Source organism: Notothenia coriiceps, unplaced genomic scaffold (genome assembly GCF_000735185.1).
Source record: "Notothenia coriiceps isolate Sejong01 unplaced genomic scaffold, NC01 NC01_scaffold00032679, whole genome shotgun sequence".
NCBI lineage: Eukaryota > Metazoa > Chordata > Actinopteri > Perciformes > Nototheniidae > Notothenia > Notothenia coriiceps.
The window spans coordinates 23,283-48,526 of NW_011365380.1; the positions used below are offsets into that span (position 1 = coordinate 23,283).

At 40.9% G+C, this 25,244-nt stretch overlaps 1 protein-coding gene across 1 annotated transcript; it reads right to left on the bottom strand.

The window, feature by feature from the left end:
• Nucleotides 1-6,550: 6,550 nt before the first annotated feature.
• On the bottom strand, nucleotides 6,551-13,379 carry LOC104961041 (MAP/microtubule affinity-regulating kinase 4-like). Its single transcript, XM_010789246.1, has 4 exons — nucleotides 11,682-13,379; nucleotides 8,133-8,330; nucleotides 7,417-7,470; nucleotides 6,551-6,559 (listed from the first exon to the last, which is right to left on the bottom strand). The coding sequence occupies exons 1-4, from the start codon at nucleotides 11,733-11,735 to the stop codon at nucleotides 6,551-6,553; spliced, it is 315 nt and encodes a 104-aa protein (XP_010787548.1). The 5' UTR covers nucleotides 11,736-13,379.
• Between the last annotated feature and the right edge of the window lie 11,865 nt (nucleotides 13,380-25,244).

The window sequence follows — 25,244 nt, forward strand, 5'->3', positions numbered from 1 at the left end:
GATGGTATCCTCTTACTTCGTAATTATCATTTAATGTGATGCTGACCAGACTAGCTTTAGCTTTGAGCTAAAGACAGTACAAATGCGGAGTAAACTAGGTCATGTGCCTAATCCAAATGTAACCAGTGGTGAGTCTCTTCTGTCTGTGTTTCTTCTTTACTTCTATTTAATGTTATGCTGATTCATACTACACACCTTTGGCAGGCTATAAATTATACTATTGCAACTTTACCGCTGACAGCTATTTAGTTACTTTAGCAGAATAGATTTATCTAAACAAAATTACATCACTAATAATAAACATACCATATTACATTTGGTTCGGACTATCCGCGGCAGTAATAAAATATTAAATACGTCTTGTGATGATCCATAACCCATACCATCCACAATATATCTTAAATGAAGCCCTAGCTTAAAGGTGGGTCGGTAAGTTCTGAGAAACCGGTCGGTACATTTTTCCTAGTCTTCATGGAATTGCTCTTACCATCCGATAGCCCTTGATACCTTAATGGCTTTGACATCAAATCATAAGAAAAATGTCATTCTGTGAAGCCGTAGTATGTAAAAGCACGACCATCATTTTCAGCCGGCTGTACTTTTCAAACTGCGACTCGAGCCTGGTTCTCCCAAAAATTACCTACCCACATTTACCAAACCTTTTGATTTACTGAGTATATTTCGCTGCCCATCTTTGCTACTTACTTCTAGAACGATTTGAATGCAGAGGGCTTTTCGTTTGGTGGCAATGGTCTCGAGACGTAAATTTAACTAACTGTAACTTATGACATCACCTTAAGATCCCTGGTTGGAGCTTGCATTTGTTAAATGGACTGTACCTATAATGTACCTGTCGTATTTGCTGAATGGTGAAGGAGTTGAACCGAGACTCCCCTGGCGTACTCCATGATTAAGGTAAAGGGTTTTCCGTCTCCATCACCTCGACAGCCTGCACCCCTGTAGCACAAAAATCAGATTAAAATCACTAGCATCTCACACATCCTGCTCAAATAAAAAACCATGCACAGCGTCTGTTTTCATATACCAAGAAACCCGCTGCTTATGCTGTCGGTTTTCTATATTTCCATATGCATTTCAGTCCATTCTCATATCAGCCTCTATAGAGGCCTGGAGATGTAGCTCACAGCTGGGTCAAGAATGCTCTGAGCTATTAAGCTTAGATTTCGCGTCTGGCACCGCATGGAAGCATCACCAACAAGCTTGGAACCAGCACCCACACACACCACACACACACACACGCACACACACCACACACAACACACCAACACACACACCACACACACACCAACCACACCACACACACACACAACAACCACACACACACACACACAGCAACCACACCCACCACACACACACCCACACCACACACACACAAACCACACACACACACACACACACACAACACAACACAACACAACACCCAACACGACCACAGTGCATTTACCTATGTAGGGTGCTTTTAAGCCTTTCTTTTCGTACTCCGAACAGAGCTGGGGGGGAAGAAAAAATATTATATATGTCAGACGTATAAATAAAAAAACATACAATAAATGTGTTCAAATTGCCATGAGGGCATCATGTTCTTGGCAGAAATGGCTTTTAATTATGGAAACATGTATTTCCAAGACATGTCACCATTCTGCCTTCTTGACTCCTGTTTTCAGCTCCGCGTCCCAGTCAGACAATGTTTTGAATTTGTTAATTGTAGTTGGAACTGTGCTATCTATTCCCATCCTTGCCTCCATTCCCCTTACTCATCGCTATTGTCGTCTACCGGAAGCTCAAACCTGAATCTCAAATATGGATTCGTGACAAAGTTAGAAACCTTCTGTCCATTTTCGAGATTGTAGAGTACAGAAATCTTCTGGATGCCTGCGAGTTTAATTATTAGAGCGTAGGAGCCTTCTTGTGAGATTTTTTGAGTAAATGCAAAATGTTTAATTTTATTAAGCATCTGCAGACTGGATATTCTAAACATCGGGTCATTCCTAATTGTGGCCCGACGTACTGTTTAGCAAATACTAAGGGAATTCAATTTGACACTTCAAGTCTTCATGTGGGAGGACTCCCATCGTGGCCATGTAGAAAGCGGGGAGTATCCATCCATTCATCTCCATCATATCTTCTCCGCTTATCCGTGGTCGGGGTCGCGTGAGTGCAGTTCCAGCGAGACCCAAATTTCTTTTTCCCTGGCCACCAACCAGCTCTGACTGGGGGATCAAGGCGGGTCCGGCAGCTGAGAGTATAATCTCCACCTGGGTCCTAGGTCACCCCTTGGTCTCTTCCCAGCTGGACGTGCCCGGGACACCTCCTTAGGGAGGCGTCCCAGTGCATCCTTAACTAGGTGCCGATCACCTCAACTGGCTTCCTTTGGACGCGAAGGAGGAGCGGGTTCAATCTCGAGTCCCTCCCGGACATGACCGAACTCTCTCCTTATCTAAGGGGACCAGCCACCTGCCGAGGGAAACCCATCTCGGCGCTGTGTCGCCTCAGATCTCGTTCTTTCGGTCATCACCATCTTCATGACCATAGTTGAGGGTAGGACGGAAATGGCGCGGTGGACAAGGCTTGCCTCGGCTCAGCTCCCTTTCGTCCAACGTGCGGTAAAGCGACTGCGTACGCTCCCGCTGCTCGATTCCCCACCCTCTCACGCTCCATTGTTTCCCTCACTCGGAACAAGACCCCGAGATACTGAACTCTTACCATTGGGTCAGGACTCATTCCACTTGGAGTGGACAGTCATCAGTTTCCTGCTGAGACCATGGCTAGATTTGGAGGTGCTGATCCTCTCCCAGCTGCTTCACACTCGTTTGGAACCGATCCAGTGAGTGCTGATGGTCGCAGACCGATGAGCGCATTAGACCACATCATCTGCAAAGCAGTGTGCAATCCTTCAGTCACCGCGAACTGCAAGACCCCCTATAATATTCCCCCACGAAAAAAAAAAAAATAAACTAGCCTCGAAATCCTTAACCAAAAAGATCCATGTATATTACAACAGGATTGGTGACAAAGCGGGCAGCCCTGGCGGAGGCCAACCCTCACCTGAATGAGTCCGAATTACTGCCGAGGCCCGGGACACAAGCTCTCGCTTTGGGAGTATAGAGATTGGATGGCCCTGAGTAGAGACCCCCTCACCCCATACTTCCCGCGCACCTCCCACAGTGGACTCCCCTGGTGAACCCCCAGTCTATAGCCTTCTCCAAGTTACAAAAACACATGTAGACTGGATGAGCGTACCTCCCAGGCCCCTCCAGGATCCTTGCGAAGAGTAAAAAGCTGATCCGTCGTTCCACGACCAGGGTCGGAATCCGCATTTGTTCCTCCTCAATCTGGAGTTTCGACATCGGCCTGCCCTTCCTTTCGAGAGTTACCTTAGGAGTAACTTTCCCGGGGAGGCTGAGTAGTGTGTTGCCTCTGTAATTGGCACACACCCTCTGATCCCCCTTTTTAAAAAGGGGAACCACCACCCCGGTCTGCCACTCCTTCGGTACTGTTTCCGACTTCCACGCAACGTTGATGAGACGTGTCAACCATGACAGTCCCTCAACACCCAGAGCCTTCAGCATTTCTGGGCGGATCTCATCCACCCCCGGGGCTTTGCCACTGTGAAGTTGTTTGACGACCTCAGTGACCTCCCCCCGGGAGATTGGTGTCGATCCCCTGTCATACTCCAGCTCTGCCTCTAACATAGAGGGCGGAGTTGTCGGGTTCAGGAGTTCCTCAAAGTGCTCCTTCCAACGCCCTAACACTCCATCAGTTGAGGTCAACAACGTCCCATCCTTACTGTACACAGCTTGGATGGTTCCCTGCTTCCCCCTCCTGAGGTGTCGGACAGTTTTCCAGAACAACGTTGGAGGATTACAGTACACTTTAAAGATTACATGAAATGGCCCAGTGCCTTCGTTGTTTATCATATTATAGTCTTTATAGCTTACTATGAGATCAGGGTGGAAAGGTACAAGCAGACACATTTATAGAGGACTTAATGCTCATTTTCAGGTTCATATTTGTATTTAGTGCCTGTACTGTGACATGTCTCCATGCTTTAATGTTCAAAAAGCTCATACTGCCTGTGCTGCAGCACCTCTTTTCACCCTCTGTCTGAAACCAGAGCCCATTCTGCTGTGTGGGAGAGAAACTCCCTCTGGAGGGAACACAGGGATGTTAGCCTTTGCAGACCATTTACATTACATAAATGTGATGAACCTCAATAAGGGCATCGATTTATACAGATGAACCTGTCTTAATCTTAACTTAATTACTCAGAGTTTGTTAGAGCAGAGCAGAGGATTGTGTCTTAATGCTCCCCTTGGTTCTAGTGTATACCCCTCCTTTAACAAAAGGCCATGGCTGAATCCCAGTGACTCTCCTCCACACGATCAACTGGAGGAAGGATGGTGCGACACGCCTCTATATCCTCTTCTCTCAATCCTCTCCTGTCTCCAATGCGCCTCCCTCCTCCTTCGCTCAATCCCTCCATCGCAGTCTTCTCCTCTAGCAGTGCCCAACGTCACTGTTGCCGTGGCGACCCAGGTATTAAGACCGGGCTCTTTCCCAGCTTCTCCAGCTGTGCTAGAGGGGAATCTTGGGATATGCTCATCATCCGAGCGTCTCTTTAATCCGCTGCACGTCACGGCAGGGCTGAGCGGTCAGATCCGTCAAAACAATAAACAATCCCCCGGCAACGAGTGCGACCCGGTCACCCTTAATAACCGCCAATAAATAGGAAGCATAGAATAAAGCTGACAAGGATGGACACGTTCTCTGTGGCAATAAGGCTGGCTTTAATGTATCCCCACAGAATAAAACAAATTGTGTTAAAATGTCAGTTTTATGTATTAATTAATATGATATTAAAAAGTAACTCTAATTTCTAAATTACACATATTTGATTTTGTTCAGACATCAGATAGACCAGTATGAAAATCTCCTGTCTCCTGCTATTTCTTCTTAACAGATGTTGATCATTTATATTTCACATCTATGATTTTACCTCCCTTATTCCTCCCCCTCTCTTACCCAGCCGTATACAATGCATCTCCCTCTTTCCTTCTCCCCTCTACATATATGACAGATTATGCTAATATGGGCTCTTTCATGTCTTCGGTACTAAGGATTTTCTCTAGCCCACGGGTACGTAAAGAAGCCCGCTATCATGAGCGGCCAATTGTAGAGTATTCTCTCCAATCAGGGGCCAATCCCAGCCTCTCTCCTCAATCCTGGCCTAAATGTTGCACCATTGTCTTTCACAGCAGCAACCGAACCAAGAAAAGCACAGAGCAAGATATCCCTATATTTTAACAATATCCTAAAATTAGACTAGATACGATGTTATATTTGGATATCATAATATTGAAATTGTTTTATTTTCTTGTTTTTTAAGGCTGTTTTACGGAAAAGGGATTTCTGTTTTGTATTATTTTTCTTCAGGCTTGGGGTGTAATGAATTACATGTAACTGGATTATTTAATCAGGATGAAATAAATAGGTTACTGTACTCCCTTATACATAAAAAAAGATGTCTTCAAATTACTGATACATTTCAAAAGATTTGGATTACTAGCAGGACAACAATGTTAGTAAAAACCTAAAAAGAGCATATAGTGTTTGTTGTAAAAGGATCAGATGTTATCTCTTCTCTGTAAACTGTACTGTTCTGAAATCCAAAAGTAATGGAAAGTAATCAGGTCACATTATTTTTGTATTTTGATACTTGGATTAGGTTACTGAATACTTATTTTTCTCCAGGTAACTAGTGCTAATACATATTTCACGTAATCTTCCCAACCCTGTTTGTCTTTACCACCGTAGTCATTATCCACATTACTGATGAATATTTATTAAAAATATTGCCGTGTAAATAATGTAGGAAATCGATATGCTCCATATGGCAGAGCCCTAGATAACATATTCATTGGGATTACAGTTTTCCTACAACGCATCTAATATTCCAGCCAGGTATAGGGCACAGATATGTATTTTCTTTCATGCTATAACCAAACGAAACACGATGAGTCAAAGTCTCAGGATTACAGGAAGCCTGGGATCAGAGGGGCAACGGAGGCTTTGGGGAAACAATGAGAAGTTGTAGTAAAGCCTTGATAATTCTGTGACAACCCAAGGTCATCGCTATCATTGCATGCAGAAATGATGAAAAGACCATTTATAAAAAGTCAAAAAGGTACAAATAAAATAAATAGGATCAAAAGGATCGTCATCTGTAATCTCTATTTTTCCTGGGCAAAGCTTTTGTGCCACAGTAAAGTCAATAATAGTAACAATGGGGACTACACTATTTGTATGACATAACTAAAGGGCTAAAGGCTATTTCCCTTAGCTATATTCTTTAGGGGGGACAGAAGTTCAGATATGCCCCTTCTATTTTAAATATACATCTTTTTAATCTGTGAAGCAAAACATACAGACATCTTCAAAACTAAATCACAAATATAGACACATACAATATTTGTTCAGCCCTGATTTGATCCTTCTTGTCTTTTCCCTTATTGCCCAAGGGCAGAGTAGCTCATGCATGCTGAGGGAGGAAAGGAGATTCGAGAGAAAGGGAAGGAAGACACTTTAGCCCATATGTGCATTTAAGCAGCATTATGGGCAAAGACGGGTTGATTGCAAGTCTCTGCATCCTATGTCTCCCTATGTCTTTATACACATTCCCTAACCACAAGACACTTCTTAACCTGAATGTGTGTGATCAAGATGGTTGTGCTCCGGATATAAAGTGGTGATATCTAAGCATGTGATCAACCTATGATTTATGATGTCTATGATTTGGGTCTGCATGTCTACCAACCAAGATCTACTGATGTTTGCCATTCCAGATCCTGAAATGAAACGTGCCTGAGGTTGCCCTTGATATCTAGAGAAACCAAAGTGTCCACTAGCGTCCACCACTCAGGCTAAACACACAACTTGCTGACCAGCAGGAAATACAAATCCAGTCAATCAAAAGCCCTTCTTAGCATCACAGCATTCGTGGCTATCCCCAATGTTTTGGAAAGAAACATTAATAACCCCAAACACAGAAAAGGTTTAGCTGGGTGACCATGTTTCCGACGTGAGTCACCCTGGGGAAGAGATTATTCCGGAGAAAGATGTGAGAGGATCTCTGGAGCGGGGGTCTCCTCCCAGTCCCTAGCACCTGCCAAGCAGCATCACCCCCTCTCCATCAGCTGCTCTCTCATGCCTGCCCTCTCCGAGGAGGAAACAGCTGAGGATCAACCTGAACCTCTCCAAATCCCCACTGGCATGTCAGGATTTTGTTGAATTACATAATAAGGAGCAAACTATTCACAGTTCTGATGCCCAGCTTCTGCACATAGCGTCAAGACAGTGGAGCATGTTCATATCAGTATCAAAAGAGGAGACACTCACCTTTTGAAGGCTGGTTGGGTTCAACTGAGTTTTGTCAATGATTTTTATTGCAACCTGGAAGAGATGTCAAAGCAAGTTTTTGATGAGGAAAAGGAAACACATGAACATCAGCCTTTGCCTAAACATTCATGATGCTCAGAAGCCTTTCCTGATGATCCAATGAACACCTCTACGTACTCTATCTTTGCCATCTTTTATGAACAGCTTTACAAATGAATCATTTACTCAAGCTTTAGCTATAAGCCATTTATCAAACCACATTTACATATAAAAAATGAGGTAATTGTACAGTTATGCTATTATTGTTCATAACTGATCTATAAAGTTGTATTTAATGACTTATTTAACAATAAAAAGCAATCAGCCATAACGTATACAAATGTGCTACCCATTTATGCATTTTTATATAATTTCAGTTAATTCAAATAATTTCTCTTATTATAATTTATTTGGTTACTTCTGCTGTCAGGATATCTCCAGAGAATTTAAAAGTATGCTGACTTTTCCCAAAAATATTTTGAGTAGGAAAATGTCTAATTAAGGAGAATAAAAAAGAAGGTAAGACTTCTACTTATTTAAAATATGTTGAAAACTAAAATGTAGCAGGTTTATTGCTGGACCAAATCCCATCTGTATGACACCGTCACCTTTCCTCCCCCTGCCAGCATCATCCATCTCCTCCTCCCACCATGCACCTCTGCTGCCCCATGTCTCACCTCCTTGCCTGTCAGGATGTGGCGGGCCAGCTTGACCTTGGCAAAGTTTCCCTTGCCGATGGTCTTGAGCAGGCGGTAGTTGCCGACGTGCGGCTGCTCGTCGGAGCAGGAGGCGATGGAGATCCTGCTCCGGGCCCCCAGCGAGCGGCTGGACTGGCTAGTGGCCTTGTCTGAGCGACTGGCCCCCAGCGACACATGCTGGAAGAAAATAAAATGAGAAGGGATAGGTGTTAAAGAGAGGAGAGGAAAGTGGTGAGGATGGAGAACTGGATACAGCGCTGGAGGTGGGGCCCCATTCATTCCTAGAAATGTTGCCCAGTGGCGCATAAAACCTAATTGGACTGGCTCTAGTACAAAAATACCTTGATTCTCTGAGGACTCATATAGCATGCACACTTGCGTTTTCCTCTAGCCCCGCCTCCAATCCAATGGAACATGTCAAGTCTAGGCTCAATAGAACGGAAAGAGAGGGAAGTAACTCTGGATAAGGCATTTAGCGCATTTTACAGCTTTTAGGCCCTAATGATTTAAATCACTATTCAAGTGACAGTTGACGTTTGGCCACTACAAAAATGAGCCTGGCTCACTTCCTGTGTGCAAACACCAATATAACATGGAGAAAGGCTTCAGGCTTCCAAAGCAGATCCAGGACTGCCTGTTCCCACCATGGAGCCCTCATGGTCTTCAGAAGCTAAATTACCTGTGTTAGCTCCTCCTGTCTCTGGGTTTTGTTTTACCCTTATTTTCCTTTTTCTTCAACTACAAAGCAACTTTGAAATACATTTGAAAACGTGCCCTTCATTTGGGATTTAGCAGCTGCTGTTCAGAAAAGGAACATGTTGTTTCCATCATGATCATGTTTTCTGGAGGTCTACTTTCTGCTGGAAGATGTCCTCGTTTAATATGACAGAGTATACAGGTTTATCACTGCAACCTGAGTTAGTATTCACAGCTCTGTAAAACAGTTTCCTGCTACAATTACTGCTACTACAGAGGTGGGAGGAGTACACCGATCTTGTTCTTAAGTAAAAGTAAAATTCCAGAGTGTAAGAAGAAGAAGATACACTTTATTAATCCCTTACCTTTGTAACCACTATGTTTTGTTTACACACACAGGGGAAGATATACATGGCTAAACACACAACCACATGCAGATAGGAGAGGTGGCAGAGCAGAGAGGCTGCCAGGTACCCGGCACCAAGGGAGCAGTTTCGAGGTTAGGTGCCTTGCTCAAGGGCAGCTCGGCAGTGGCCTTGGAGGTGAACTGGCACCTCTCCAGCTATCACTCCATATTATTATTTTTTGGTCCGATCGGGATGTGAACCTGCAGCCCTTTGGTTCCAAGACCAAGGCCCTACAGACTGAGCCACTGCCGCCTCTAAAATACTCTATTACAAGTAAAGGTCCTGCAATCAAAATGTTTCTCAAGTAAAAGTACAAAAGTATTAGCATCAAAATATCCAAAAGTAAAAGTAGTCATTGTGCAGATTGGTCCATTTCAGAATAATATATATGATATGTTTTATAATGATTGATCATTAAAGTGTTCTCACAGCTGGTAAAGGTGCAGCTAGTTTGAATAACTTTTATATACTGCAGGGTATCTTGTGAATTTACTCCAGGTAGAACTAAAGTCTGATTTAAGACTTGATTATATTTCACATCATTCATCCACATCTGTGAAGTAACTAAAGGTATTACATACATTTAGTGGAGTAAAAGTACACCATTTACCTCTGAATTATAGTGGGGTATAAGAACGAAGTAGCACAACATTGTAAGTCAAGTAAAGTAAACAAGTCCCTCAAAATTAACTAACTAACTACAGCACTTGAGTAAATCTACTTAGTTACATTACAAAACTGTACTACTGCTACTGCTAATACTGCTACTGCATCGCATCAGAACATTGGAGTCACAGATAATTTTCTTCCAGGAAGCCATGAGCAGATGACAAATGGAGGACAACAGTGTGCACTCAAACAAAGCTGGATGTGTTACAGTATGAAACAGCTTCTTGTCATGTGACAAACCAGGGTCCGATACAGAGGAGGAAAAACAGCGAATACATGGTGGGGGTAATAAATAAATACAAATAAATACCAGGAGAGCAAGAAACCAGGATATCAGACAGAAAATGGGAATAAGAGAAGAGAGAGGAATATAGGAGTAAAAAAGGAGCAGATGCCAGCACAGTGGTCCCTGGCCCTAACGCATCACACTTCCATCCCCCCAACATGCCATCTTGCTCTCAGCAACGCACACACACACACACACACACACACACACACACACACACACACACACACACACACACACACACACACACACACACACCTTCCCATGCTTCCATTCCTGTTCCTCATGCCCCACCTAGAGCCAATGTGGCCCCTCTCTCTCCCTACAATACACACCGGCAAGTCCCAGCCACCATCTCTGATGGGTGGCAGCAGCTCATTCATTCATCAAGTGTACGCCTCACCTGTGCCAACATGGCAGCACAACATTTCATCCAGTCACTCCAACTCATCGGTCATCATCGCTTAATTGTGGAGTGATGACAGCAGATTGAGATCCATCTTAATGGAAGAACGGCTCTGCATTCATAATCAATCATGCACAGCGTAAGCTCACACACTTATGCACACCCAGTTACAGTTACACGCACACACACACACACACACACCCAGTTACAGTTACAGTCAAACACACACACACACACACCCCCCACACACACCAACTGGCTTAACCATCCCTCTGTGCTGCTAACAGACAGATGGGGGAGCCTTGCCAGAGGTGTTTAAGGGAGAGAAATGCCATCATGCCAAGCCTTCATGTCACCATTTTGAGATAATTAGATGGATGGATAGATAGATCATGGTGCAACATTCTTACATTCAGTGTTTCTCCCATGAACATATCCTCTGCGTCTGTGTCTATTAGAGGCCTCTACTGTTTTCCACTGTACTGGATGTATGGCGCTGTCTGACACCCACTGCTCTGGGGTTGGGCGCTTTGTAGGCTGCGCAGCAATGGACTGCACATCATTTTACGCAGTAATCCCCGTTTCATACCAACCACACATTTTCTCTATACATTTATTTTGGGCTCTCGTCCCACCCATCCATTTTCTGGAGACGCACACTGTTATATAAATTGAGGCAGCAGCAGCAGCTGGCATTATAATGTGACATCACTATCTCTCCACAGCCTTATAATAAGAGGTGACGGCTGGTTTTCAGGCTTTCTGCGCATATCCGCTGAGTGTTATAGTATGCGGATGGACTCATTCCGGGCTGTTAGCCTGCCATCAGCTCTTCCCTGCGTAGACACTCAAGGTTAGCCCATTTTCAAAGATCCTGCTCAAATATCCACACAATATCACCTGCAGAATCCTTCCACCTAATGGGGAAATTAGCTCCATGATCCTACATGGAGAACACACCCCGTGAATGCAAAATCCCACATATATGAGGAGAACATTTCAGGGATGCACATTTTGTCTTATGCATGCACACCATCGGAGGCTATAGGCTGTAATGCACTTACATGGTCTCCAGTACTCCTGTCGTTTCCAGACGGTAATGCAGACCGAGAAGACATGTTGTTTTCTCTCTCCTCTTTCCCTGAGTGAGAATCAAGGTGTGTTTGCGCGGATGATAATCACAGGCTCCACAGACCGAATAACATCCGCAGATGCGACCCACCGTCCCGAATCAATCTGCCTCTTCTCCAGCCGGCCGAGCCGCGGTCGAGAGGAGACATCTGCCTGTCATGGCAGCAACGGGGATCTGGAGGGGGGATGTCCTCAAACAAGCTGCATTTTCCACCATGCACTTTGCAGAAATATGGCCGATCAACGATGCAGCAAATGCAATGCAATGCAAATCCCGAGCATCGAATAAGTGCTAAAATGCGGAGATGTTTGGCCGGAGCCCAGCGTCTCTGTGGCGTCTCTCCACCCCCTGCCTCATTTCGCCATACAAAACAAACACTGTTCCTTCTGGATGAGTGTCATCTCCCTCTGTCAGAACCCTGCTCGTTACAATGCCTCCTCTCCGCCGGTAGCCCTCTCCCCTTTGCAGCAGCTCGCAGGAAAACACAGCTTACGGTGCAGCGGGGGAAAAGGCCGAAATGTTCAGAAATCGGTATTCCCGGTCGGTGAGATGCGCACCGCCGTGAAGCCAGGAGGAATACACAGAGGCAGGACTTCCGGTCTCTGCTGTTGACGTAAAAGCCTTTGTGAATTAATGATAATTCATAATCAATATTGATGTCTATTTTTTTTTCCAGCTATTATTACTTTTAGCATTTAGGAATCCAATTGTATCCAATTTTGTTTTGTTATATTTCAATGTTATAGTCTGTACAATGTGTAATATGTAGATTAACATTTAATTGAATTATTGCAGTGCATCGTCATTGCTGCTACCTCTGCTTTTATTTATTTGTGTCTATTTGTATTACTTCAGAGAGAGATATCAACGATATCACACAAGATACTGTATGTATGACGACGATAAAGATATTCCAATTATGTTACAATACATTTTGGATTAACTCAATAATTCAAATAAATACAGGAAAAAAAGATCAATAAGATGGCTCTTATGAGTATATTCTGTGTAAGAAAATATAACAATATAACCTTAGAAAATAAGGAACCAATATGTTTTCTCTAGAAATGTGCCCTCTACTCAGTGTTTTAAAAATCAAATACAAACCTGCCTTTTTATAAACAGGATGCAGTATGCAGAAACTTATAGACCAACAATACAAGTGTACATGACCCCATAGTAATGTTTTAAAAGAAAAAGAAAATCTTTGCGGATCTTAAACTATCGATCTTTATTTTAAAATGAATTTTACCTTTGTAATGCTAATGATACCCAATTTTAAACTAAAATATGTTTTGTTTTTTTTTACATATAGAAAGAAACAAAGAAATGTGTCCCACTGAATTAACGACAAACGCAGATAAGTCACACTAGGATTCAAGCAATATTGCATTTGAAAACAATTTTTAAGACTAAGAGTTGAATGATCTGCATACCTTTATGGTCATAGCTCCTTTAAAATCACTTTGAATTATTTACCAGCCTGGTTTGCTCATATGTAGGCCTACACTGTATATTTTTTTATCTATTAACTTGTAAATTACTGGATGTAATTGTGTTCTTTGTCACATTGTATTTGCATATCAAATTGATGTAAATTCCTTCTGTTTTATTAGATAATAATCAAGTTCTTCAAAGACACAAATGTCTTGATTTTATTTTGAAAAACCCAACGTCTTCTTTTCCTGTCCGATCTGTCTCAGCATATTTCCCTTGACGCACTTGAGATGCGCCACATCAGAGATGCTCATAGGTTCAACACAACACAACACACTGCCGGTTTCATCAACGTAGATTTGTGCGTAAAATTAGTGTGAACTGTCAAAGATGGCCGAATACAGTCTCAGCATCCACATCTCTCATTCATTCAGAGTGTTCTGCTTTTATATGATGTGGGGTTTATATCGGGTATATGGCAGTAGCCTGCACCAGGGAAGAAGCCAGCTTTACTGAGAGGCAGTGCTCTTCTTTCAGATAAAGCAAGTCATTTGAACAGACAGGTATCACTTCTTATTAAACACCTAAAACCGTGTGTCTGCAATGCAAATTAAATCTAGACTGGAAATTGGTTCATCCTTTGCCACCTAAAATTGGCTTCCTATGATATCCTCTCCCTCTCAGCACACACACAAAATACTGCATGTACACACTACCAGCTGGCGGGGCTTTTAGAGGTGCAAAATACATGAGCAATGCTTATAATTCACTCTTCTTCTGCCTCTCTGATGGTAACATTCCCGCTGGCTTTGTAATTGCATATTACAGTCTCACAGTGATGTTATGTATCCTGTGATAATATTCATGTTCTATACCTTTACCTTCATTCAATATAGGCTACCGATAAGATTATGACTTCTGATCCCTCTTTTAATTTAGGCTTATATATTGCAGGTGCTTGCATGTGCAAATCTTGCAAACGTTTTAGGGCACACAATGGCTTCTGTTCCATATGTGCACCATCCATAATCATGCTGTTTCCCTCTTCACTGTTTTGAGATCCCCTATGAACCTTCAAAGACCCACAGGTGCCTGTCTCAAGGGAACATTGACAAATGTGAGCTGAATGAGGCCATTTATTTTACCTGCATTCTGCCCAAATGTATCACTAATACTGACCCATGCACTCTCCCATGAAAAATGTACACAGTCATGGCTTGTCTGGGGTGTCGGTAAGGTAACCCTGGGAAAACTGCAAAAAAACTCTCACTTGACCCGTTACCAGACCACCTATTCTAACATCTTAACATTTGAGGTCAATGTCAAACCTTAACTATCATGTCTAGACAAGACATGTACATATTTTTGCACATGTAACATTAAGCTGTCTGTGGCTCTTTTTCTGCTGTAACAACGTACATGTCCCCTCTGTGGGACCAATACAGGTATTCTGATTCTGACAGCTAAAAAATACAACATTTTGTTTATACCCATATGCATGGGGGAGTGTGTGGGGGAGAAACTCTCTCTGGAGGGAATTTGGGGATTTTAGCTTTTGAAGACCATTTACATGCACAAAAACCTATACCACACTACAATAAAGGAACGAACCCAAAACAGCATAAAAGGGCTCCTTTAACTGAAATGTATGGAAATTCTGAAAGAAAAACTAAAAGCTGTTGTGTTACTAAAGACAGAAGACACTAGGGGCTAAAACCATCCCCACTATGGAAAGAAGTTTCTATATAATTAATTCAGTTTTTTAAAAAAGTATGTGTTTATAAACACATGATGGCATCCTCTTTGTGCAGCAATGATGCACTTAGAGCTTGCAACTGGCACCACTCTGCCGATTACGTAGATAGTCAGTGGTTCGATTCCCAGCCCCTTGAGTGAACTTGTAGATTTATCCTTGGGCAAGATACTTAACCCCAAGTTGCTCCATATGGCTAGACCATTGGTTTGTGATTGTTAGGTTCCTTGAGCAGGGGCACCTTGTATGGCAGCCTCTGTCTCTGTATGATTGTGTGTGAATTGGTGAATGCTGACCAGTATTATGGTTTGTGCCATAGGGGTCGTAAAGACTGGAAAAGTGCTTTATAAATGCAATCCATTTATACATTTAACACTTTTCTTTCATATTGCACAATCTACATGTGAACCTAATGGGTTTTGAATGTGGCTACAACAGTGGGCTGTATCTGCATTTGTAGTCTTTTATTATCAAAAATACAATTTCATCCCAACATTTTTATTTTTGTTGTTTCTTTAATTTATTGTGTTTTAAATGTGATATTTTTTGTAATGCATTTCCTGGACTTACACAAAGTTGCATTAGCACTGTGTTTGACAGGTGCCTTCCAAATAAAATCAGCTTTTTTTTATTAAGGCCCTGGCAGTTTGGTCTTGTCATGCCACACACAAGCCACCAGAGGGTGTCCATGTGTAGCTGATCTCACTAATCATTGTTTTCTGGGGAGGTGGAAGTGTAAAACATTTAAAAAGTTTGAAATTGGATGCTATTGATTATGATGGATCATTCCATATAAACAATATTTAACAATGTGCTTAAAATATTAATTACATTTATATTCATCAAGCGGGACACATAACTTGTTGGCTCATTTGGAAGTGTAGTACAGTATAGTGTTGCTACCTTGATATTCTATACATCTGCTAGCCTGTAGGTGTCAGCACTGAGCTTCCATACAAAGTTATTACCTCCTGTGTTAGGTTGTGTCAGGAATGTGGCCCATTGCCCCTCAGCTTGTATCATGATGCACATCAGTCAGTGTGTAACACAAGCAGCAGAAGGTAGGGGTGATGTACAGATGCACTGATGGGTGTGAACGAGATGAGCAAGTTCATGTCCCGGAGGTCAAATGAACCAATTGTTCAGTTTGTGAGGGCAGGTTTGTGGCGCACCATCAGCAGGAGAGAGGATGTGCAGTCATTAGGCCCACACTTTAACCTTCTGCTGATGACTGAAGGACGGGTCATGAGGAGGTGAGAGAATCTGCTGAAATCTCATGTTGCATTCACAACCCATTTTGGTCAGTGGACTTTCAAGCTCTTAAATCCTTTGAACTCATCCCAGACTGCAAGAAAAATGCTGATGTTTGTATAGAATTGTACACATGAACTACAAAGAAAAAAACGCCATGCCTGAATGGATGTTACTCCCTAAATGTACTCAGTTGTTAAAATGGAATCAGATGGCAGAAGATATTCATGTTTCCTGGCTCATTGCATGTCTTTTGGAAAGCTCAAATACTTCACACTAATACAGCTATACTCTAATCCTATAAAACTTCACTAGAGCTGAGGCAGCAGCAGGATTTCTGTTATACTGACAGCCACAAGAAATCATTTTTGTGTTCTCCATTTAATGTTTATCAATATATTTCAAACCTGTTTAGAAGAAGTTTGTGAATCACTATTTTATCACAACCCAAGAAGTTGTTGAGGATCCGGGTTCTAGATTGATCAAACTGCTCATATTACCTTTTATACTGACTACCAACTTTAGTTCAAAAATAATTTGGTTGTTCTTGAAAGTGATCAGTTTGTAAATGAAGAGGATAACACAACAGACTGTGCAAAGCTCAGTTATATATACAGTTACGAAAATGGCATATAACAGGCTAGAAAGTTATTGCATTATTATTCAGCCTTAAATGTTGCTTCTTTTTGCGTCTTTAGCAACCTTTCCAACGCTTGGCTTCGATTTGTGGACCAAGGATTGGAGCCTCTATTTTATAAGATTGGTAAATGAGACTAAAACAAGGCGCACCTCAACCTGCTGCAACACATTAATTATGCTAACAAGTTAATGCTGGAAATATAACAAAGCCATAATATACAATGCAACAAATTCGACACAATGGTTCTGTTTCTTTTGATACTTAAAGTGTATTTGTTTAATCTGAGATTTTTTTTTTAATTGAAGTATTATAAAATGTCTTATTGTAAAGGAAAATTCTTTCGCCACTGGATTTAAATTCTAAATAAGTAGATTGTATTCTGAAATTGCCAAGACTATTTATTTTTACTTTTCCACAGGTTAGTCTTATCAGCGTGATTGAAACATATAATTTAATCATTAAGTAATAGTACATTTAGTGCGTCAATGCTGTTTGTCATGTCTAATTTCATCCTGTTTAATGTGCACCATTACCTGGCTTAGTGATAATTGATATTGCTGGAACTTGAAACAAGGCTTTAGGTCAGCATAACCTCCAAGCAATGTGAAAACAACACGGCCTACAATCAATTCCAGTCAAGAGTCTTTGGCTCCCTGGTGCTTCCGGGCCACGGGTCAAACTTGTGTATACCCTTTCTCCCACCCTCTCTTTCACCTCCCTCAGACCTGAAATGCTCTCTTTTGCGGTCTAATGTTAAACGTTCACTCCCAATCCTACCTCAAATTTGGGTTTCCTGCAACATCTCTTCCTGATGCGGTATAGAGCAGAACCTGCTTACGTAAATAAGCCGAGGGAGAGGCACAAGGAGCCAAAGGTGAGACCCTGCTGCCATATTTCACAAGAGGAGCCATTGTTTAGCTTCAGACGTATTCCTTGCCATGCAAAGTAGTATCCGTTCTTGCAAATAGCCTGAGCCAATACATTTGTTGTTAACAGTAGGAACAGACAACTTGCTGGCAGGTAGGGAGGATCGTGACAAAACAACACGGGGGAGGTTTCTTCAGAATACCGGATCTGCTCTGAGCTGGACAAATGTGCATCACATTGTTGGCTGGCAGACGGACTGGAAGGAACAAATATCTATTCATTAGGAAACTATTGAGCCTTTCAAAATGCAAGCAACAACAAGTACTCTGATATATTGATTGACTGATCCATCATGTATTCATTTAAAAACTTTTCCTAATGAAACGTTTTACATTTTCACACTTACTGTAACACTTTTTCTGTTGGTGGCTGCTATGACCATGTTTGTTTTAGGGGCTTTCAACAACAGAGAGTAAAGGTGAGGCCTTTAGGACAGTCCATGAACTTCCCTCTCAAATACACAGCCTTTAAGGATGTCCTCCTGTCCACCCTGTTTTCCAAAGATCTGAAAGCACAGTCACTCACTGTCCTCCCCACTCTCACCTCTTTGTTTTGCCTCTCATCTATTCTTAACCTCTTGCTTTTGTGTGAAAAAACATATTGTGGAAAGTGTAGAAAATGCAGCCCTCTGTCAACAACAAGGGGAAGAAACAACGTTATTCTTATCATGTGAGGATGCGAAGGAGAACACTGTCTGCAAATATGAATTTCATGGAGGCTATGCTTACTGTAAATGTAGGCTAATTAATATGAATATTTGCAGAGTTAATATAATTGTTGGTGTTGCATGATTATGAACATGATTTATCCTAAGGCAAATTACCGATCAAATACAACTATTTACCCTTTCATGCCATATTGTTTATTCTTTTTTTATTTGTAGATTTTATATAATTATTAGTGTTGCAAGCATAATAATCCATGCTCTTTTTTGTAATGAAAACTTAGGGTCTACAGCCATGTAAGCATCTTTGTGAGACTATACTTATAGCTTAATGCTAACACCAGAATGCTCACATTCTGATTGTTGTAGTTAACATTTTCACAATGTTCAGAATCTAGTTATGTTCATTCTATTTTCATTGTAGAAGCAATATCATTGTTAGTTCCGCAGGTATTATATGTGTGCTCCTTTGTAAATATAGTAAGAGTCTACAGCCATGCTAGCAGCTTTTTGCCACTGTACTTTAACCTTAATGCTAACATCATAATGCTAACATGCTGACAAAGACAATTACTAACAGTCTGATCCTTGGTAGGCTAAATGTTAACCATATTCAGCATCTTATTATGTTCACAAATTAATATATTTTTTGTAATGTTGCATGCATAACATGCTATTTTTGTAAATAAAACTAAGTCTACAACCATGCTTACAACTTTGTACCACTAGCTAAATGCTAACAACATCAAGGTTCAAGGTTCTTTATTGTCAAACTAACATAGCTACACAGTAATTATGTCGTTGAAAATCTTAGGTCACAGGCTTCTCCAACAATGCAACACAATAATACAGATAAGCAGACAATATTAACCAATATTAAAATATAGTGTATTAAAAGTAATACAAAAAGGAAAATGTTTTTTCTTTTAAAAAAAGTGAGAAAAAAAAGTGGAATAGTGCGATACGAGTCTATATACAAGTTATTGGAATGATATATTAGATAATAGATAAATAATTACTAAGTAGCAGATGAATGTTAGGAAATTGTTTCAGCAGTTCAGTTGTTTAACAGTCTTTGCCTGTGGGATGAAGCTGTCACTGAATCTGGTTGTTCTTGTCAGGATGCTGCGGTAACGCCATCAGTGTGAAGGCTGTTACTACAACCACACATCATAAAGGTTATGCTTTTTTTTGGTTTAACATTATACTGTATATACAGACACAATTTTAAACTACTTTATTTTAGTAGATTGAGTGCACGCTATCTTCTAAAATGTAGTGATTGTTAATTTTGTGTTGTGTTAACCCAGGTTCTGTCAGCGTCTTGCAGCTCACATTGCTCCTGGCAAAAGGCTGAGCTACTGAACCTCACCTGCCTATGTAGATGTGCCTGATTAATAGGACTGTGCCATTCCCCAAACACTTAAGGGGTGTATACAAAAAAGCCGCTTTACCTAAGCCACCCATCATTAAAGAGAAAGGCAGTGGCTATTAGGCAGTGGCTCTTGGTCAGACGAGCACTCAGCATGTCATTTGAAAAATATGAAATGTTTTTCATAAACCAAGTGAAAAGACACGCAGGTTTATCCTGAAGGGACAACAATGTGTGTCAGTATTACATTGGAAATTCATCCAACAATTGTTAAGATATTTTAACTAAAACCAAAAATGTCAACCTCATGGAGGTGTTCAATTAAAAAAAGAGAGTCAATAGGCCTACAGAAGCTTTGGACTGAGGTTCAACTCAATGTCACAAAGTGTCATGGTATCCATCCCCCATTCACAGACTAAAAGACAGACCGACAGACACCTTCCTCCCTAGAGCCACGCATGGCTAAAAAAGCAAGCTGATGGATTTTCTAAGATTCTCACTCACTCAGTTTGCTTCCTTAATAAGGAGGAGGATCATCTGGAGGTCAGGGTTTTCCCCTCTTCTTATTTACCGCTGTATCATTGGTTGATTGGCGTTGATGCTGAGCGTCCTGCTGTAATGAGGCCAGGTCTGAGGTCAGGGGATGTGCTCGCATAAATACAGACTTTCAGGACCAACACAGCCTCCTCTGTTTTTTTCTCACTATTATATACACGTCCAAATAGTTTAAACAAAGGAGAACAAATAACTCCACAGGTTGGGATGTTTAGAGTGTAAGTGGCATCAGGCCAGCGTAGACCTGAGCACAACTATTTATATCCCAGCATCCACCCATGATAACTTTTAACACAGACAAACTGTATCAACAATTAAAGAAATAAGGGCGTGTTTGGCTGATGTATTTTAAGAATGATTTAGGACATTTTCAAAGTTATTTTAAAAGCAGTCCTTGCTTTGAACTAAGGTGAACTTCCTCTGCCCGTCTCGTGCCAAGGCTGAGGATGATGATTCAATGTGACTGTTGATAACGAAACAAACAGGTTGGCGTGTCTGCTCGGGCTGATCTGGAGTATGCAGTGGCAGGCTTGGCTTTGCAGCTTCTCATCGCTAAATAAAGATCCACTTGATGGATATACTCAGATAACATAAATCAGGATATCCCATCAGGAGTGACGAAGTGCACCATTGTTTGGTTCAAGTGGGCAGCCATCCTGACAGACAGTGTATACTGAACATGGGAGAGGAAAGGAGGTGCTCTCTATTGATTGTTGCCCTGCAGGGTCACGTCGGAACAGGTCATTCATATGTGGTTGCATAACCCAACATAAATAAGACTTGAATGACATGTACGCAACTCAATCAAAAGCACCTAGACTTAGAATAAGACAGATGAAGATGCCCCTTTTTTAGCGACACTCATTGTTATGTTCTTTAATACTCCTTGAAGCAAACTTCAAGTAACAATCAAAAGAAAGACAATTAGTCGCTGAGAGGCTGAGGTATAACAAAAAATTAAACTAACTCTGACAAGCGACACATATTTTTATGATTTTTATGATGAACAACATTAGGTAAACAATATAAAAAAAAATACTGGGTACAGCTTGCACTCCATTTCTCGCTACAGTACATTAAAGATCAGAAAGATGGACTGGGGATCTATTTTATTAGTAATTTTCTTGACAACTTTCCATCCGACTGAGCATTACACCTGGGGAGCGCACTGCTGAGTGTGAAGGTGTTTGGGTGAGTGGTTCTTTGGAAAAGTTGCAGAAAGCAATTTCAGAGGCCATGCAATTGGCATGTTTTGAATGTGCACTGCACTATTCAATAAAGTTTGGAACAGGAAACATTTGAAAAGTTGCCTGGTGGTGCATTTAGGGATTCTCTGACATCCAAACATTCTTGCCTGAAAACATTGCAATCTTATGATATGCAGTCAACCCAAAAAGAAAATCAATGAATAAACAAATATAGTAATTAGTACAATGTTAATTCAGTTGTTTCCTGCATTCAGGCCGGGCATGCTGTTTGACACATTTCACATCTCATTGTACTTGTGTGCATCAGAATGAAGAGTTGTGTGAGAGGACTGGATCCTGCAAGTGATAACATTATTCAATATATAAGTATAAGTTATTCTAAATGGCAGTGATGCTCCCTAATGATGGACAGCGCTATACTGGTTAATGTATACATTGAAATGGTTATTAGCTCAATATTTCACTGAGTACCATGGTCTGAGTTGCAGTATAGGCATTGATACATTGACGGAAGAAAAATAAACAGTGGAGCGTTTCTTGTCTAGACTTAACAAGCCCCAGTGCTCACAACTGACCTGAGACAAGTTCCCCTCTCCGCCACAACACTCATAATTGAGTACTTTCACATATACAGAGTATGCATGAGAAGAAAACAACAGAAAAGAGAGGAGCCGCGAAAAGTGCATGACAGTGTGAACAAAGACAGGGCACGGCTTTCTTCCGAAAACAAACAGTGAATACAGCCAGATGGATTTTCCATTGCAGAGCTGTGTTAATGAGAGGAAGCAGGGGAGTGCTTCCCAGGGATTGCATTGTGATACTGTGACTGTTCCACCTTCAACCTCTGATCGAGGGAAACCTCCAAGAGTTTGGCCCTCCTCAGTCAGAGATGCTGATCCCTGCCAAAAATACCTGGAAAAGAAAATTCAACATCCGGCTTCAGAGTGCTTTAGAAAAGGATATCAGATAATGCTCTAATACTTATGACTCAAAGCTACAATACCAAAGTTATCATTCAATTGATGCCAACTTCACTTAATGTTCTTCCTGTTCTGGCCTTAAATTTGTGGAACTTATTTAATTTACAACAATTGTATGGTGCAGTGCAAGGGTCAGAGATCTATTGTGAGTTACAGGTAAACAGCTTGAAGATTTATTTAAAGATGTTTTTGACTTTTTGCAGACATTTGAGTCATTGCCTTTGTATTGAAGTTTGCACGCAAGTTATATTAAATGTATGAATGTAACAAAGCACTGAGTTACATTGTTCTAGCACTCATCAAACTCACGCAGCCATGAGGAATGTCAACAGGCAGTTCAGCTCCAAGCATCTCCAATGATATCGTAGCATATTTGGCAATGCACAAGTACTTATTCTCAAAACAAATAATTTTTTCTAAAATTACCTAAAATCTTTCACATTTTGCACAGTCCATTATGATCCATTTAAGATGAAGAAAAATGCTCAGTTAACATTTTTCTTACAAATATTATTGCAATGTTATCATAAAACCAAACATAATTTAAGTACGTTCAGTCTAAACATTTTTCCTTAACTTTACTGGTTCCCACCTCTGACTGTTACATTTCATTTTTTTTATGATTATCATCACTCTGTGTGATTATAATGCACTCTGTGTGATTATAATACACCCAATATATAAATTGTGAAATCAATGTCAATTGTAACACAATTCATATTAATAAGATTAGTCATTCTTCCTGAGCACTTAATAAATAGGTTATATTGCTATGTAAAAAGAATTAGAAACCAAAAATATAAATAAAGTGTTGATAGTGTCTGAGGTCTGGGTTGATAACAGTAAGAGTCACTGACAGGACGGAACGTGTGTACTAATAAAGGCCAAAAAATCCCCTCCCAAAAATAACAAAATTGGTCTGGCTAGCAAGTTGAACTGGGTTAAGCCTTCTAATATACTAAAAACGATCGATTCAAGGCTAACTTATGGTTAAGTCTCCTATTAATTCTCCCAGCTGTTGTTGGCAAACATCACAACATGTAATAAACAGACTAGTTGGATCACCAAGATAAGCTGAGGCCGAAGTCCCCTGGATGACCTGTGAACTAACGCTTCCTCACTGCTGAAGACTTTATAATGGATTTCAGATAAACATGTCTCAGTGTGTCGGACAAACAAGGACTCCCAAAACCCGACAATAGACCTTAGCTTTAGTTCTACATTTGGCCAGCTGGCCGTTCAAATTCAGACCCAAACCCACTAACTTCATCATTCATGTAAAATAAGATTGTACATAATACTGTATGCACACCTTGATGTAAACAAATATGACATTTTACGTAGAGAAAAAAAAAATTATATGGATTACTGAATGATTTGTAATAGTAAAATATGTGTGACAGATGAACTCAGACGATAGCTAACAAGCATCAAGTACGATTTCTGAGAAAAATGGAAAGAGAGGTGGGAAGGATGGGGTGGTTTGGGCAATGGACTCATATGGAATATTATGGACTATATATTTTTTATGTTTGTATTATCGTTTTCATAATTTGTATCTGTATATCCTCCTGGGACCCAGCCCATTGAAAATGTCCACTGTAGTGTAATTTTATAGAAGCAGGAGGAGAAGTCAAATATTGTTGAATAAATGTAATTTTTACCATGAAAATCATACATGTTCTTGTTTATTAGCATGTGAAGAACTATATAATTAGTTCTGAAAGCAATTCAATAATTCAAGTTTTCAAATACTTTTATAAATGTCCATTCTAGTGGACGTCAGGACCGTCTTTATGGACTTAATGACTCAATATTGTTGGAGGAGACGGAACAGAAGTAGACGTTTTCTGTACCAGATAGTTAAGAGAGATTTGGAGCTCTCAGATGATGAGAGAGACGAGGCTTTCACACCTGGGATAGAAGAGGGTCAAGAGGAAGGGGGGGAAAGAAGCAGGAGGCTCCATGAGCGCACAGATACAGACAGAGACAGATAGGGACGAGCTGGAAAGTCATGCCCTCTGTGGGCCAAGAGTAGCACGTATGTCTTATTGTTGTTTTTATTTAAAGTAGAGCCATGAAAAATGAGAATTGCCTCAGGAATGCCAGCTTTGTTTCTACGAGCATGGTCAAATGGAGACCACATCCATACAACTAGTCAAGATGACCCTACAGCCCGTGCCGACTGGAGTCAATGAGGTACTTTTCCCACTACATTGACTACAAAGTCTTTGAAGATCTGGAAGGATTCACCAAAAACCAAACTAGTTTTTTAGTGACCAAATAAACAGCAATGTTCAGATCAATTGCTTATTTATGTTTTAAATAAAGGTGAATGTATTATTGTATTAATATCACTCTATAACCATAATACGTTACATAGTCTATCTGTTCATTTTGGCTGTCTTTTCAAACTAATATGGACCTGACGTCCTCTACAGTGGACATACTGTAACATTTTAAAATAAAATAATTAAAAAGTCTAAATTGCAAGATGTTTTTTTTAACCCTAAATAGGTAGGAAATCACAAAAAAAAAGAAATTGAAAGACACTTTTTTCCCCTCGGGTCCCAGGAGGCCACTCACCTGATCCATATCAACAGGGACACCCTGGAGGGTCCAGGTCCATCCCAGCAGCAGCACAGAAATCAGAATCATTGCTTTCTCCATCTTAACAATATGTTGTGTTAGCCTGTGTGTAAAATGTC